The sequence below is a fragment of the Pectinophora gossypiella genome, chromosome 28 (genome assembly GCF_024362695.1).
Source record: "Pectinophora gossypiella chromosome 28, ilPecGoss1.1, whole genome shotgun sequence".
NCBI classification, from domain to species: domain Eukaryota; kingdom Metazoa; phylum Arthropoda; class Insecta; order Lepidoptera; family Gelechiidae; genus Pectinophora; species Pectinophora gossypiella.
Window position 1 is genome coordinate 3,169,276 of NC_065431.1, and position 13,559 is coordinate 3,182,834.

The 13,559-nt window shown below is 43.6% G+C and overlaps 1 protein-coding gene and 1 non-coding gene across 2 annotated transcripts in view; one reads left to right on the top strand and one right to left on the bottom strand.

The window, feature by feature from the left end:
• The window catches only part of LOC126379171 (scavenger receptor class B member 1-like), a 34,693-nt gene that overhangs the window by 1,812 nt on the left and 19,322 nt on the right, over positions 1-13,559 (top strand). Inside the window, exons 2-3 of the mRNA XM_050027833.1 lie at positions 11,249-11,340; positions 11,897-12,060. Coding sequence (XP_049883790.1) covers positions 11,249-11,340; positions 11,897-12,060 — 256 coding nt within the window. The remainder of the gene's footprint in view (positions 1-11,248; positions 11,341-11,896; positions 12,061-13,559) is intronic.
• On the bottom strand, positions 1,055-1,126 carry Trnaa-cgc (transfer RNA alanine (anticodon CGC)). Its single transcript has one exon. It is a non-coding gene; the product is annotated as a tRNA-Ala (tRNA).

Consider the following 13,559-nt stretch of genomic DNA (forward strand, 5'->3'; position numbering starts at 1 on the left):
AGATGGTATTTACAGGAATTAGCACCAATAACATCCATTAAATAGTGGAGAAATACTGTTGTTTTTGAGGTTTTTAATGTCATGTAAATATTTTTTTTTTTCTCAGTATTGCACCCGAGCGAAGCCGGGGCGGGTAGTTATCAATAGGACACAAATCATTGTAGCAAACAAAAATACAAATACATCAGTTAGCAAAGTCATCTACAATATGGATGGCGTTTATTAGAAGATTTTGACATACTTACTTATTTAATAATTTTGTTTACGTCAAATTGTATGATGTGCGCGTCGATCTAATAATAGTTTTAAGTTTGTGTTTCCGTGATCGTAATATTTTTTTAGATTGAGAAGGGAATGTTAATTTGGTTTGGACACGTAGAGCGGATGAAGGATAATAGGATTACGAAAGCGGCATATAAAGCGAAGGTTGGTGGTAGGGCTGGCAGAGGAAGACCTAGAAGGACGTACATTGACCAAATTAGAGATGTACTTAGAAAAGGTTTAGTACGATCTACTCTGAACAGGTGTGCGTTTATTAAGCGATTGATGAATGTGGAGGAAGCAAGAGAAGTGTGTCAGGATAGAAGCAAATGGATTTCAGCCTTCTGAGACATCTGGAAGTATTTACCTTATAATTATGATGATCGTTAGTGAGTCAGTGAGTGTCAAAATCAGGGCTTTTTACATATCAATAGCTATGCGTTTGAAACGATATATGTTTCAATAAGTTCACTTAATAACACATCCTAAGAATTTAGTTTATTTGGTATGATCCAAAATTTAATTATGAGGGTTTCGAGAAATCTTCTTCTATCGTGTGGGTTGTTAGGTGAATTACCAACCTCATTAACCCTGGTGTCAAGGTTACTATTGAGCCGCCAAAGGCCCCTGACATGGCTTATGTAACGACTACATACTTACATCAGTAAGAAGTAATCGGAACCAACGGCTTAACGTGCCTTCCGAAGCACGGGTCATCTTACTTTCGGACAATCAGGTGATCAGCCTGTAATGTCCTAACCAAACTAGGGATCACAAAGTGTTTTTTGTAATATGTCCCCACCGGGATTCGAACCCGGGACCTCGGGATCGCGAGCCCAACGTTCAACCACTGGACCACGGAAGCTGTTTCGAGAAAAAGTGCCTTGCCTTTGCGGTACCATTGCTCGTCTTGGCGGAACCACTCCCGTGCTCCCAGATCTAAAAACTCCCAAGTAGCCAATTAAGAACGTGTCTGTAACATCTGATGCGGTGTATAACCCCTTATCAAAGTCCCACAAACTGATGTCGGTGGATTTAACAATAACATTTAAAATGTTATAAACATACATCGTATGATCTCCCCTTATCAGCGGGGTCGAGTAAAAATAGGTTTTTTTTTTAATTGTTACTAGTTAAGCAAGACAGACGGGAAGATAAGCAGAGATTTTTTTATTAAAAATTATATTTAGTAGCTGTCCATCTGCCACGTCATGGTTCTCACTTTAAAACTGATTTTTTATACTTGCAATCTCTTTTTAAGCCTTTAGGGGTTGATTTTCACCCCCATGCAAAATCTGGGATTCTCAGCTTTTTGTAGTTTCTCACATTTCGTGAATAATCAGCCAATTGGGGTAGTTAAAGATACTTCCAAGGCATGATGGACTAAGATCGGGATCTTAGTCTCGGAATCGTATATTACGTCCTTCGGACGACGATACTTTTCAGTACCGTCCCTAAGCGAGATGTATTCGGAAGCCGCAAAAAGACACCATTAGACACAGACAGACAGACATATAAAACAGTAGAAAAACTTTACTTAGACTTACCAAGCTTTTTGTTACACCAACGTCAAAAAGAAAGGGTTATTGTAAACGTGTCTGTCTGTCTGTTACCTTTTCACGATGAAACTGTTGAACCGATTTAGATAAAATTTGGAATTTAAAGAGTCCAGAGACTCCAGAAAGGTCGTAGGATAGTTTTTACACCGGAAATCGCCCCTTGCATGCCGTCGAAATGACAGAGTCACGGGTAGAAAACTAGATGGTTATATAATATAGTAATACTACCTACAAACAAGCATTATAATAATCATAATGAATCGTATTAAATGCATTGCATTCATAAAATTATAGATAACACAAAGTATCTATGTATGAGTGAGAAAAACAAAACCTTACAATGTTACATAAGTACTAGTGATTTGCTTTTTTTTCTTTTTTTTTTAATTATTGTAGATTTGCCACAGATGGCATTAACTACTTGGCCGGACAAATGGGGAGCGCTGAAGGCTCTCACCCGGTACTAGTGATGTGCCGGATCGTTAAAAATGTATATCCGCGGATATGAATCCAAATACGGATAATAGGTGTCAAGATCGTCCGATCATCACTAATGCAAAATTGCATTAGCATCAAAATGGCAGGACCAATTGCTTAATGTTGGAATTGCATATTGTTAGATATAGCACCCATTTAGTACTATTTGGTACTTATAAAAAAACATAGTATCTTTCTCATTTAAAAGATCATCATCAGCCCATTAACGTCCCCACTGCTGGGGCACGGGCCTTCCCTATGGATGGATAGGGAGATCGGGCCTTAAACCACCACGCGGGCCCAGTGCGGATTGGTGGTTATTAACGACTGCTAGTGCAGCCGGGACCAACGGCTTAACGTGCCTTCCGAAGCACGGAGGAGCTCGAGATGAAAACTTTTTTTTTGTCACCCATCCTATGACCGGCCTTTGCGAATGGTGCTTAACTTCAACAATCGCAGACCGAGCGCGTGTACCGCTGCGCCACCGAGCTCCTCTGCGCCACAGAGCTCCTAATTTTAAAAGATTTACACGTTAAACTATGACAAAATGGCGAACGGGAGCTAGATAATTGCTACATGTTATTTAGTACCTATCGTGTACCTTCTAAAACTGCTGTTATATATAGGACGGGAAAACAGAAAATACACTTGTCGATCGCTATAAAATGGCTTTTGCGTGTGAGCAACCGAAGAGCGTGGTGCTCGGCGTAGAGGTTAGCCAGAGAGAATTTTTTTTATCAAAATCGAAAAGAAGTGACGCGCAGGCGCGGCGAGCGCCATCTAGCGCCGAGTCGGTTGCCCGCACCAAATACTTGCCGCTTTATTTTAAAAAATGTTACATGGCAATTCGTGTCGCTAACATGCCCCACCCCAGTGCGTCAGCACTCTTCTGTCGGAATTCTAGCGACGCGCGTTGCAGACCTCTGAAGGATACCAGTCTTGGTATTTATCTCGACAACTCTGACCCGTCCGTCTTTGCCAGGCATAACTTTCTGAACGCGTCCTCGTGGCCATACGTTACGAGGGGAGGTCGGGTCCACAATCAGTACTAGGTCTCCTACTTGTAGCTGTCTCTGATCTTCATGCCATTTTCTTCTCGGTCTCATTTCAGGCAGGACCTCCTTCACCCAGCGTTGCCAAAATAAATCAGCAAGGCGTTGCGAGGTTCGCCACTGCTTTCGGAGATGTAAATCTGTGTCGTCATAGGTTCCGAGTACAGGTAGCTTAGATGATGATCCGAGTAAAAAATGGTTTGGGGTCAGAGATTCGTCGCTGTGGGGCTCTACTGATACGTGCGACAGTGGGCGGCTGTTCACCATCTGCTCGACTTCAGCCATCAGCGTGCTCAATACTTCGTCTCGGGGAGCTCGCTCACGTAAAACGACTTTTAGCGATTCTTTTACGCTTCGAATCATTCGTTCCCATGCCCCACCCCAGTGTGGGCTGATGGGAGGGATGAAATTCCATACAGTGCCATAGTTGATGGCCTCTCGTTTCAACATGTCTTCGTCGAGTTCTTTAATTGAGCGTTTTAACTCCGTGTCTGCACCTCTCAGGTTTGTGCCATTGTCTGAAAACAGTTGTACAGGCCATCCACGTCTAGAAGCCATGCGCCTGAGGGCCATTATGAGCGCGTCCGAGGTAAGCTTAGTAACAATTTCAATGTGTACAGCTCTGACAGTCATACATGTGAACAGTACACCATATCTCTTCTCCCTCCGTCTACAAACTGTCACCTCCATTGGGCCGAATAAATCAACACCACAAAATGAAAAAGGTCGCTGATGGTGCGCCATACGTGCTTCAGGTAGATCACCCATTCTGGGCGGCTGTGGTTGAGCTCTTTTTATTCTGCACAGCATGCATTTCGAGACTACATGTTTGATGGTTGGACGTAGACGTGTAATCCAGTATATTTGCTTGATCTCATTAACTAGAGTTTCTTGATTTGCATGTGCGAACTTGACGTGATAAGCTCTCACGATCAGCTGTGCCAGGTGACTGCGGCCATCAAGGATCAAGGGGTGCTTCGTCTCGTGAGGTACTCCAGGAGCGGCGCTAATGCGGCCACCGACGCGAAGAAGCCCGTGCTCATCGACGAAGGGAGACAAGGTAAGTATTCTACTTTTCTTTTCTAATTGTTTTTTATTTTTCAGGTGTTCCAGATCATCGTGAAACGACTGCGACTGCGAGTAGCGGATCAACAGGCGCTCAGCTCGGCTCAACATCTCTCTGTCGACTTCTGAGGTAAGTTTTCTACATTTATTAATGAATAATAAAACTGTACATGTTGCTTTCAGTAGGCGTGTCCATGAAGAAAATCGTTCTGGGTTCGGTACAGCAGGTAAGTCGCATTTAGTTGTTATAAGGTTAACATATTCCAGGTCCTTCTCACAGATGCCAGGTTGCATGTCAATTGGCCACATCTCTTTTTTCTCATATAGAAATTGAGGTCCATAAAACCATTCTCCTTGCAGTACAGATAGGGTGCAGTTGTCTCTAGTGGCAATGTCGGCAACATTCATTTTGGTAGGGACATATCGCCATTCTTTTATCTCCGTAAGTTCGTCTATTTCACCGAGACGATGTGCCACAAATTGTTTATAATTGCGCGCCGTGTTCCTTATCCAGTGCAAGACAGTGGATGAGTCACTCCAAAAATATCGTTGTTGGGGAATGAGATTATGTTCTTCTACTATAGTATGTGCTAATCTTGCGGCCATCACAGCAGCTTGTAATTCCATTCTGGGCATGCTGACATATTTGTTCGGCGCAACTTTGCATTTACTGGAAATAAAGGCAAGTCGTGGTTCTCTGTTGTTATCTTCCCAACGCCAATATGCAACTGCGCACATAGCCTTTGTAGATGCGTCACATAATAGATGTAGCTGTAGGTTTCTATAGTAGTTAGTGTTATCATTGCAGGGAACGGCGGGTGTGGCGACGGTGAGCGCGGAGGTTGCGATGTTGGTGTGTGCAAGAGTGGCGGGAGCAGCTGCAGGGGCGACGAGGACTGCCGCGGGGGCAGCGCAGGTAAGGGCAGCCGTGGGGGCGGCGCAGGCGCGCGCAGTGGCAGCGCGAGCGTCCGCAGGAGCGGCCAGGGCAGCCGCGGGGGCGGCACAGGCAAGGGCAGCCGCGGGGGCGGCGCAGGCGCGCGCATGGGCAGCGCGACCAGCCGCAGGGGCGGCCGGAGCAGCCGCAGGGGCGGCGCAGTCACGGGCAGCCGCAGGGGCGGCGCAGGCGCGCGCAGCCGCAGGGACGGCGCAGGCGCGCGCAGGGGCAGCGCGAGCGTCCGCAGGGGCGGCGCAGACAAAGGCAGCCGCGGGGGCGGCGCAGGCGCGCGCAGGGCCAGCGCGACCAGCCACAGGGGCGGCCAGGGCGGCGCAGACAAGGGCAGCCGCAGGGACGGCGCAGGCGCGCGCAGCCGCAGGGGCGGCGCAGGCGTGCGCAGCCGCAGGGGCGACGCAGGCGCGCGCAGGGGCAGCGCGAGCGTCCGCAGGGGCGGCGCAGACAAGGGCAGCCGCGGGGGCGGCGCAGGCGCGCGCAGAGGCAGCGCGACCAGCCGCGGGGGCGGCCAGGGTAGCCGCAGTGGCAGCGCGACCAGCCGCAGGGGCGGCCAGGGTAGCCGCAGTGGCAGCGCAGGCGGGGCTGTCTTCTTTTTCACTCGGCGTCCGGTGCACTCGTCCTTGATAATAGCGTGGCAGGCGTATCAAATGAATGCTTTTCAATTGTTCCAGCCAGCTGATCCACTTGTCATAGATATTGTTAGGTACTACCTCGTCCCAGTCAAGTTTGCATTTCCATGTTTGTTGCAATATTATCTTGCCTCGTATAGTAAAGGGCGACAGGAAACCGTAGACATAAAAAATGGACATAATGACTTGCAGTATTTCTCTTTTAGTAGGTTTCTTTTCTCCATTTATCAGACAAGTAGGTATTTTCTTAAATGAGACGTCAAATCCGAGCATATCCTCGTTAGGGAACCATAGTAAACCAAGTGTGCGTTCACTCTCATCATTAGGGCCCATTTTGAATTTAAGTGCAGTAGTTGCTAGTGATTCTTTTGGTAAACTTTGAAGTACATTTTCACTGTTGCTTATCCAGTTTCTTAATTCAAATCCTCCTTGACTGTGGATGTATGATATATCATGTACTTGTTTTATTGCCATTTCTTCATCGGGTAAACTTTGAATGTAGTCATCACAATAATGCTGTTTACATATAGCTTGAACTGCTTGTGGCATAGTAGTTTGGAATCGTAGTGCATTCTTATTTTTCACAAATTGGGCAATAAATGGTGAACAGTTGGCTCCAAATATTAATGACGTCATTGTATATGTCTTTATTTGCTTTTCAGGTGACTTAGAATTATCTTTCTTTTCAGGTAAGTCTTTCCATAGAAATCTCAATGCATCTTGGTCTTCTGGTATTAGTTTGACGCGTAGAAACATGTCTTTAATATCTGCAGCTACAGCTATTTTGTACTCACGGAACCGTAGCATGATACCATACAGAGACATAAGTAAATCTGGGCCTGTCAGTAGAAAGTCATTTAGGGACAAGCCAGATGACTTTGCAGCGGCATCAAATACTAATCTTAATTTTTTCTTATTCGGGTTATCTACCCCAAAGTGGGGTAGGTACCAGGTTTTAGATGTCCTTTCAGTGTTCTTTACCTCCTTGGCATAATCATTTTTCAGAAGATGTTGAAATCTCTCATTATACCGCTCTGCATATCCATCATCGGCCTTGATTTTTCGTTCCACACCTCTTAATCTCATAGCAGCAGTAGGATAGGAATCAGGTAGTTTGCAGTTAGGGTCTTTCCATGGGAGACCGACGTGCCAGCGTCCATCTATTAATTGTGAAGTCTTCTCTAGGTATTCTATTGCTCGTACATCATCTGAATTCTGTCTCGGTTTGTCGAACACGCCCAAGGAGTCCAAGGTAAAAGAACGTCTTACATCTTCAGCAATCTCGCGTAGAATTTGTTCTTTCTCTAGATGCTGATCGTCCATCAAGAGGAGAGTGGAACCAGCAGTGGCAGCCTGGTCTGGCGCTCGAATAGGGCCATGAACGCACCAGCCTAGCGGTGTACGCGTGACATAAGGTTCACTTTGTTTACCTTTTAATATTTGTAAAGGCATAATAAGGTCGTAATTGTCCTGCCCGATAAGTATTTCGGGTTTATCACCATCGACACACAAATGGTCCATAATATTGTTCACATAATCACAGTTCAAATGATTCACCAATGATAGATTTTGCACTGGTAGGTTCAGTTCGTTAGCAGTGCGCGCCCGTAATGTAAACATACCTCCGTCCTTGTTTGACACATTAAAGTTCACCATCTCACTTTCACACACAATGTTGTCCCATGCTCCACTCACGCGTAATGTTTGCTTGATACCACGTATCCCCACTCTCGAGGCAAGGGAACTACTTATCAGTGACACAGTAGAACCATCATCCAGTAGCGCAACTGCATTTATGATTCCGTTAGGTCCATGTATTTTTAATGACACAGTTTTTAATATCACTTTGCAATCGTTTGTTTTAACGCACGTTACAGTTTCGGTTTGCGGGTTCACGGGGTTTGTCACTATCACATTGGATTGGTGATTATCACTGGTAGGGAAGTGTAGAAGGCGATGATGAGGTTGTCCACAATTGTCTATATCACACGGGGACGCGGGGCACTTATCGCGATTATGTGTCGACACTAAGCACTTAAAACATACACGATTACGTTTTACGAAAACCCATCTATTTTTTCGTAGTGCTCTTTTAAACTTTTTACAGTCAAATAGTTTGTGTACCGATTGTTTACAAAACCGACACTTAACACTTTCGTTACGTTCGTCACTACTGTCTTGTTGCACTAGCAATGTTTGGTGTATATGGTGCGGCCGGCTATAGTCATTATGTTTCCGTAAATGTTTGTAGGTATTATCACTTTGAGATGGAATAACGAGTAAATTCACAGCTGTTTTAGATATCTTCGTCGCTTCGGCAGTTAAAAATTCAGATAGTAGAACGAGTTTCGGCTTTTCTTCGTATATGTAAGGGAAACTAAAGTCGGCCCACTTTGAAATTAAAACAGATGGCATCTTGTTCAAGATAATGGACACGACATTCATCGCTCGTAGGTATTCGACTTGGCCGATAGCTTGTACGGCAGCGACGTAATTTTGTACTTTTACGGCGAACGACACTATTTGTTTGTGATAGTCGGGCGACAGCGGCGGCAACTTGTTTATGTCTTGTATGATTTTTGTAAGTATGACGTCGGGGTTTCCAAACTGTAGTTGAAGTGTAGACATAATAGTAGCAGACGACGTGGCGCTAATTAGCAGTGCGGCGACAGCGTCTTTGGCAGGACCTTGTAGGCACTTTCGTAGCCTCCATAAGTTTTCTTTTTCAGTAAAATTGCATAACTGTGAGGATTCTTGAAATGCTTGCTTGAAATAAAGCCACTCAAGCGGGTCACCGTAGAAGACAGGTAAGTCTCGTGGTGTAGATAAGCGACTTAACATTTGTGCATTCGATCCTATTGCAGTAGCGGTGGTCAATTCTTTAATAGCGTTAGCCAGCATGTGAACTGTCCCATAGTTGGTGCCGTCGTCGGCGGCGGCGGCGGCCGAGTCTGTCGGCGCGGGCGGCGGCGGCGGCAGTGGCGGCGGCGGCGGCTCCGTCGTGCCCGTGTTGTGAACATGCTCGGGGGCAGACGGCGGCCATTGTTCGCGTTCCAGTTCGGCGTGACTGCGGTTTAACCACTGTACTACTTGAATTTTTGTGCAATTTTGTTCCTCTCTTTCATCTTGTTGTGAACTGTATACTGATTCATTTTCTAGGTCGGCTAATTGGGCTTCTAACCTCTTGTCAATTAGCTCCTTATCGATACGCGCTTTGGCTTCGGCGGCTTCTAACTCAAGCTGAATACGTCGTGCAGACTTCGACGAAGTTTTACTATGGTGCGAGGTACTGCATTCCACCATTTTGGACGTACTCGGTTTAGCCGTAAGCGAACGAGAGACATTAGCATGAAGCGAAGTCGGCTGAGGCGCGGGTGAATAGTAAGGCGGTGAAGCATTGTTAGTTTTTACACACACATTCGTTGTACCAGAAAGATGTTCTTTTGAGTTCAAGCTTTCATCACATGCACTTTTCACAACCTGCTCTTTGGGAGTAGGTATATCACTCGAAACCAACACTTCAGTCACTTCATGTTCTTTGTGTTTTCGCGTCGTATTTCGCGTATTAACCATTTTCACTGATCAGGCTCGAAGGACTTTGTTATATATAGGACGGGAAAACAGAAAAACACTTATCGATCGCTATAAAATGGCTTTTGCGTGTGAGCAACCGAAGAGCGTGGTGCGCGGCGTAGAGGTTAGCCAGAGAGAATTTTTTTTATCAAAATCGAAAAGAAGTGACGCGCAGGCGCGGCGAGCGCCATCTAGCGCCGAGTCGGTTGCCCGCACCAAATACTTGCCGCTTTATTTTAAAAAATGTTACATGGCAATTCGTGTCGCTAACAACTGCAATCGGATTGTAATTACGTTAGGGAATATCAGAGGTCGCTGGTTCAAATCCGGCTCGAAGGACTTTGTTATATATAGGACGGGAAAACAGAAAATACACTTGTCGATCGCTATAAAATGGCTTTTGCGTGTGAGCAACCGAAGAGCGTGGTGCTCGGCGTAGAGGTTAGCCAGAGAGAATTTTTTTTATCAAAATCGAAAAGAAGTGACGCGCAGGCGCGGCGAGCGCCATCTAGCGCCGAGTCGGTTGCCCGCACCAAATACTTGCCGCTTTATTTTAAAAAATGTTACATGGCAATTCGTGTCGCTAACAACTGCAATCGGATTGTAATTACGTTAGGGAATATCAGAGATATTAACATGAACTAGTCTTCTTCTTCTTACAAACGGTTATTTTATACCTCTTAAAATATTTTATTTTCTCGAAAAAGCTTTATAATTACTTATAATTAAAAAAAAAAAAATTTACTTCAATTATTTTAAATTTCGCGCGAAAACGGTTGGTTTTTTTTTTGTTTTTCCCCGAAGGGTAAGGCAAACTATGCCCATACAGCCATGTCTTACGTATTTTTTTTTTCTTGATGATTAATGAAATGATGAAAGGTGATGATGATGAAACCTAAGCCCCCACCCTCGGAGTAGACTCCTACTCCGAACCACAAACGAATTAACTCAAAAGTCCGCATAAACTTTCGAGTTATGAAGCGACTTCTTGGCACGAAGCGAAAATAGGCAGATACACTTTGTTTATTGAATACCCCGACATAATAACACTTGCGAACTTAATGCGATCATTAACCACAAAACACCACTTCGTATTAATTATTTAGATTATTCAATGAAGAAAGCAACTGTCCCGTTCCCGTTTCCCGCCAAGAAGCCCCAGTGACTTCACATTTCAACAAACAAAGAAACTGTCAAACAGTGTCACTTGAAACGTGACAGATAGTTTTTGTTTGTGACGTCACTTTTTTTTTGTTTTGGTTTTCCCCGAAGGGTAAGGCAAAGGGAACTATGCCCATACAGCCATGTCTGACGTATTTTTTTTCTTGATGATTAATGAAATGATGAAAGGTGATGATGATGAAACCTAAGCCCCCACCCTCGGAGTAGACTCCTACTCCGAACCCCAAACGAATTAACTCAAAAGTCCGCATAAACTTTTGAGTCATGAAGCGGCCTCCCGGCACGAAGCGAAAATAGGCAGATATACCTTGTCCATTGAATACTCCAATATAATAACACTCGCGAATGTCTTCCGACTAACTTAATGCGATCATTAACCACAAAACACCACTTCGTATTAATTATTTAGATTATTCAATGAAGAAAGCAACTGTCCCGTTCCCGTTTCCCGCCAAAAAGCCTTTGTTTCTTTGTTTTAATTTTTTTTTTCTTTTGTTCCAGTGTTAACTTTATTATCTGCGACGTTCGTGCTGAGCCTCATTGGAACTATATTCTTCTGTTTCACGAATACGATCAACGATGCTATATTATCTGTGAGTATTTTTTTTTCTAGGTTGTGGTTAGGGGCCTTGAGTATGTTCCTTTTGAGCTTACTTACTTACCTATCAAGTGCCTATTCAATTTTTTTTGACATGACTTATTGTAGATTTCTCGCGGATGGCATTAACTACTTAACCGGACAAATGGGGAGCGCTGAAGGCTCTCACCCGGTACAACGTTTAAGAACTGCCTATTCAATACAGGGTGTTAGTGACATCGTAACAAATACTGAAAGGGATGATTCAGACTATGATCCTGAGTTGATATCAGGTGCATTTTCCTGCCGGAAAATTTATAAAAAATTTAGTGTTTTTTTTTAATTATTTTCTGTTCCATACTTTTGCGGCGGAAAATTCCACTTGATATCCATTCAGAATCATGGCCTGAATCATCCCTTAAAGTTCTCGTTACGTTGTCACTAACACCCTGTATACCTTATTCTTCGTATCATAAATCTTAAATCTCGGTACTTTAGATTTTTCTTATGTATGTATTGTGTTGTGTCTCATCTCATAAATAGTGGTTTTCTTATCCAATTTTCTTTTCCAGAACATGGTCATCCGGAACAACTCTCTAGCGTTTTCAATATGGCAACGCCCTAACGTCAATCCTCTTATGAAAGTTCACATCTTCAACTACACGAATTGGGAGCGCGTACGCAGCGGGCAAGATGAGAAATTAAAAGTAGAAGATGTCGGCCCTTATGTTTACTCGTGAGTATTCATTTATTTATTTGTACACAATAAAACAGACACAAGGAACATAAGTACAAAGAAAACAATCTTATCTATCTTGGTTTTCTGTTAGTTTTTTCTGTGTATTGATTTCCGTATGGTTTCTGTCCTGTGTTGAATGTAATGTACCTGTCTGTCTGTGTCTGTGGTGTCCGGGAGTAATAAATGTTTCTTTCTTACTATTACATTGGAGTTAGAAAGCGCCACCTATATTTGTTTTTGGGAACGTTCCCTGGAAATTCCCTCATTGAAAGAGGTTATTCCGGTATCAATTTGTTTGTCTACATGACGTTTCGGTGTTACGAGACAAAACAAAACCTTCGTACCGAGGTATTCGATGTGAGCGATTATTGTTGCAAAACATGTACATAATACATAAAACATAGTACATAATGCACGTCATCAAAATTACGAAATTACGTAGAACATTTAATGAATCGGACTAGAAATAATTATACGGTCTAAACTTACTGGTACAGAGAGAACAGATGCGAACTTAGGGTGATGTGACGTCACAGCAATAAAGAAAACTCTGTAAATATGACTTACTAAAATGATATAAACAAATATTAGGGGTTAAAAAAGCCACATGGTCCGGAGGTCCAGAGGTCCCGGGTTCAAATCCCAGTGTGTAGATATCACGAAAATCACTTTGTGATCGCTAGTTTGGTTAAGACATTACAGGCTGACCACCTGATTGTCCGAAAGTAAGATGATCCGTGCTTCGGAAGTCACGTTAAGTCGTTGGTCCCGGTTACTACTTATGCAAGTTAGTAGTCGTCACATAAACCATGTCAGGGGGCCTTTGGCTCAATAGTAACCTTGAGGTGTGTGACCTAACCTGTATTCGGCTGGTTTTCCCTTCGCGGCTTAGACGCCGCAACGTGTTTACGTGTGGTATCCTTAAAATAATCTAACAGATCTTATAGTTTTTTTAGCATAATGATACATCAATTTGATATGATTTAACAAAATCATATACATTATTAAATGAGGTCTGTCATCAGATATATCTCAAGTGTTGCCGAATAATCGATTATCGATAAATAATCTAAATATCGATATGCCTATCGATACTATCGATTATTAAGGGGTTTAGAATATACCCACATTCCCGAGATTTTCGGAGGTATGTGATCTAACCTGTATTGGGCTGATTTTCCCTTCGCGAGTGGAAGGTCAGACAGGCAGTCGCTTCTGTAAAAAACCGGACCTGTCAAATCTTCAGGTTAGGTAAGCGGACCCTGTGAAAAACGGGATAATGCTAAGGAGATGTCACTAACACCCTCATCATCTCTCACACCCTAACGCCTTGTATATGAAAATAATAAAAGAACAGGGTGTTAGTGACATCGTAACGAATACTGAGGGGGATGATTCAGACCATGATTCTTAGTGAAAATGAAGTGGAATATTCCGTCGCAAAATTCATGCTTTTTTTTTATTTTATTTTTTATTATTTTCAGTTCTATACTTTT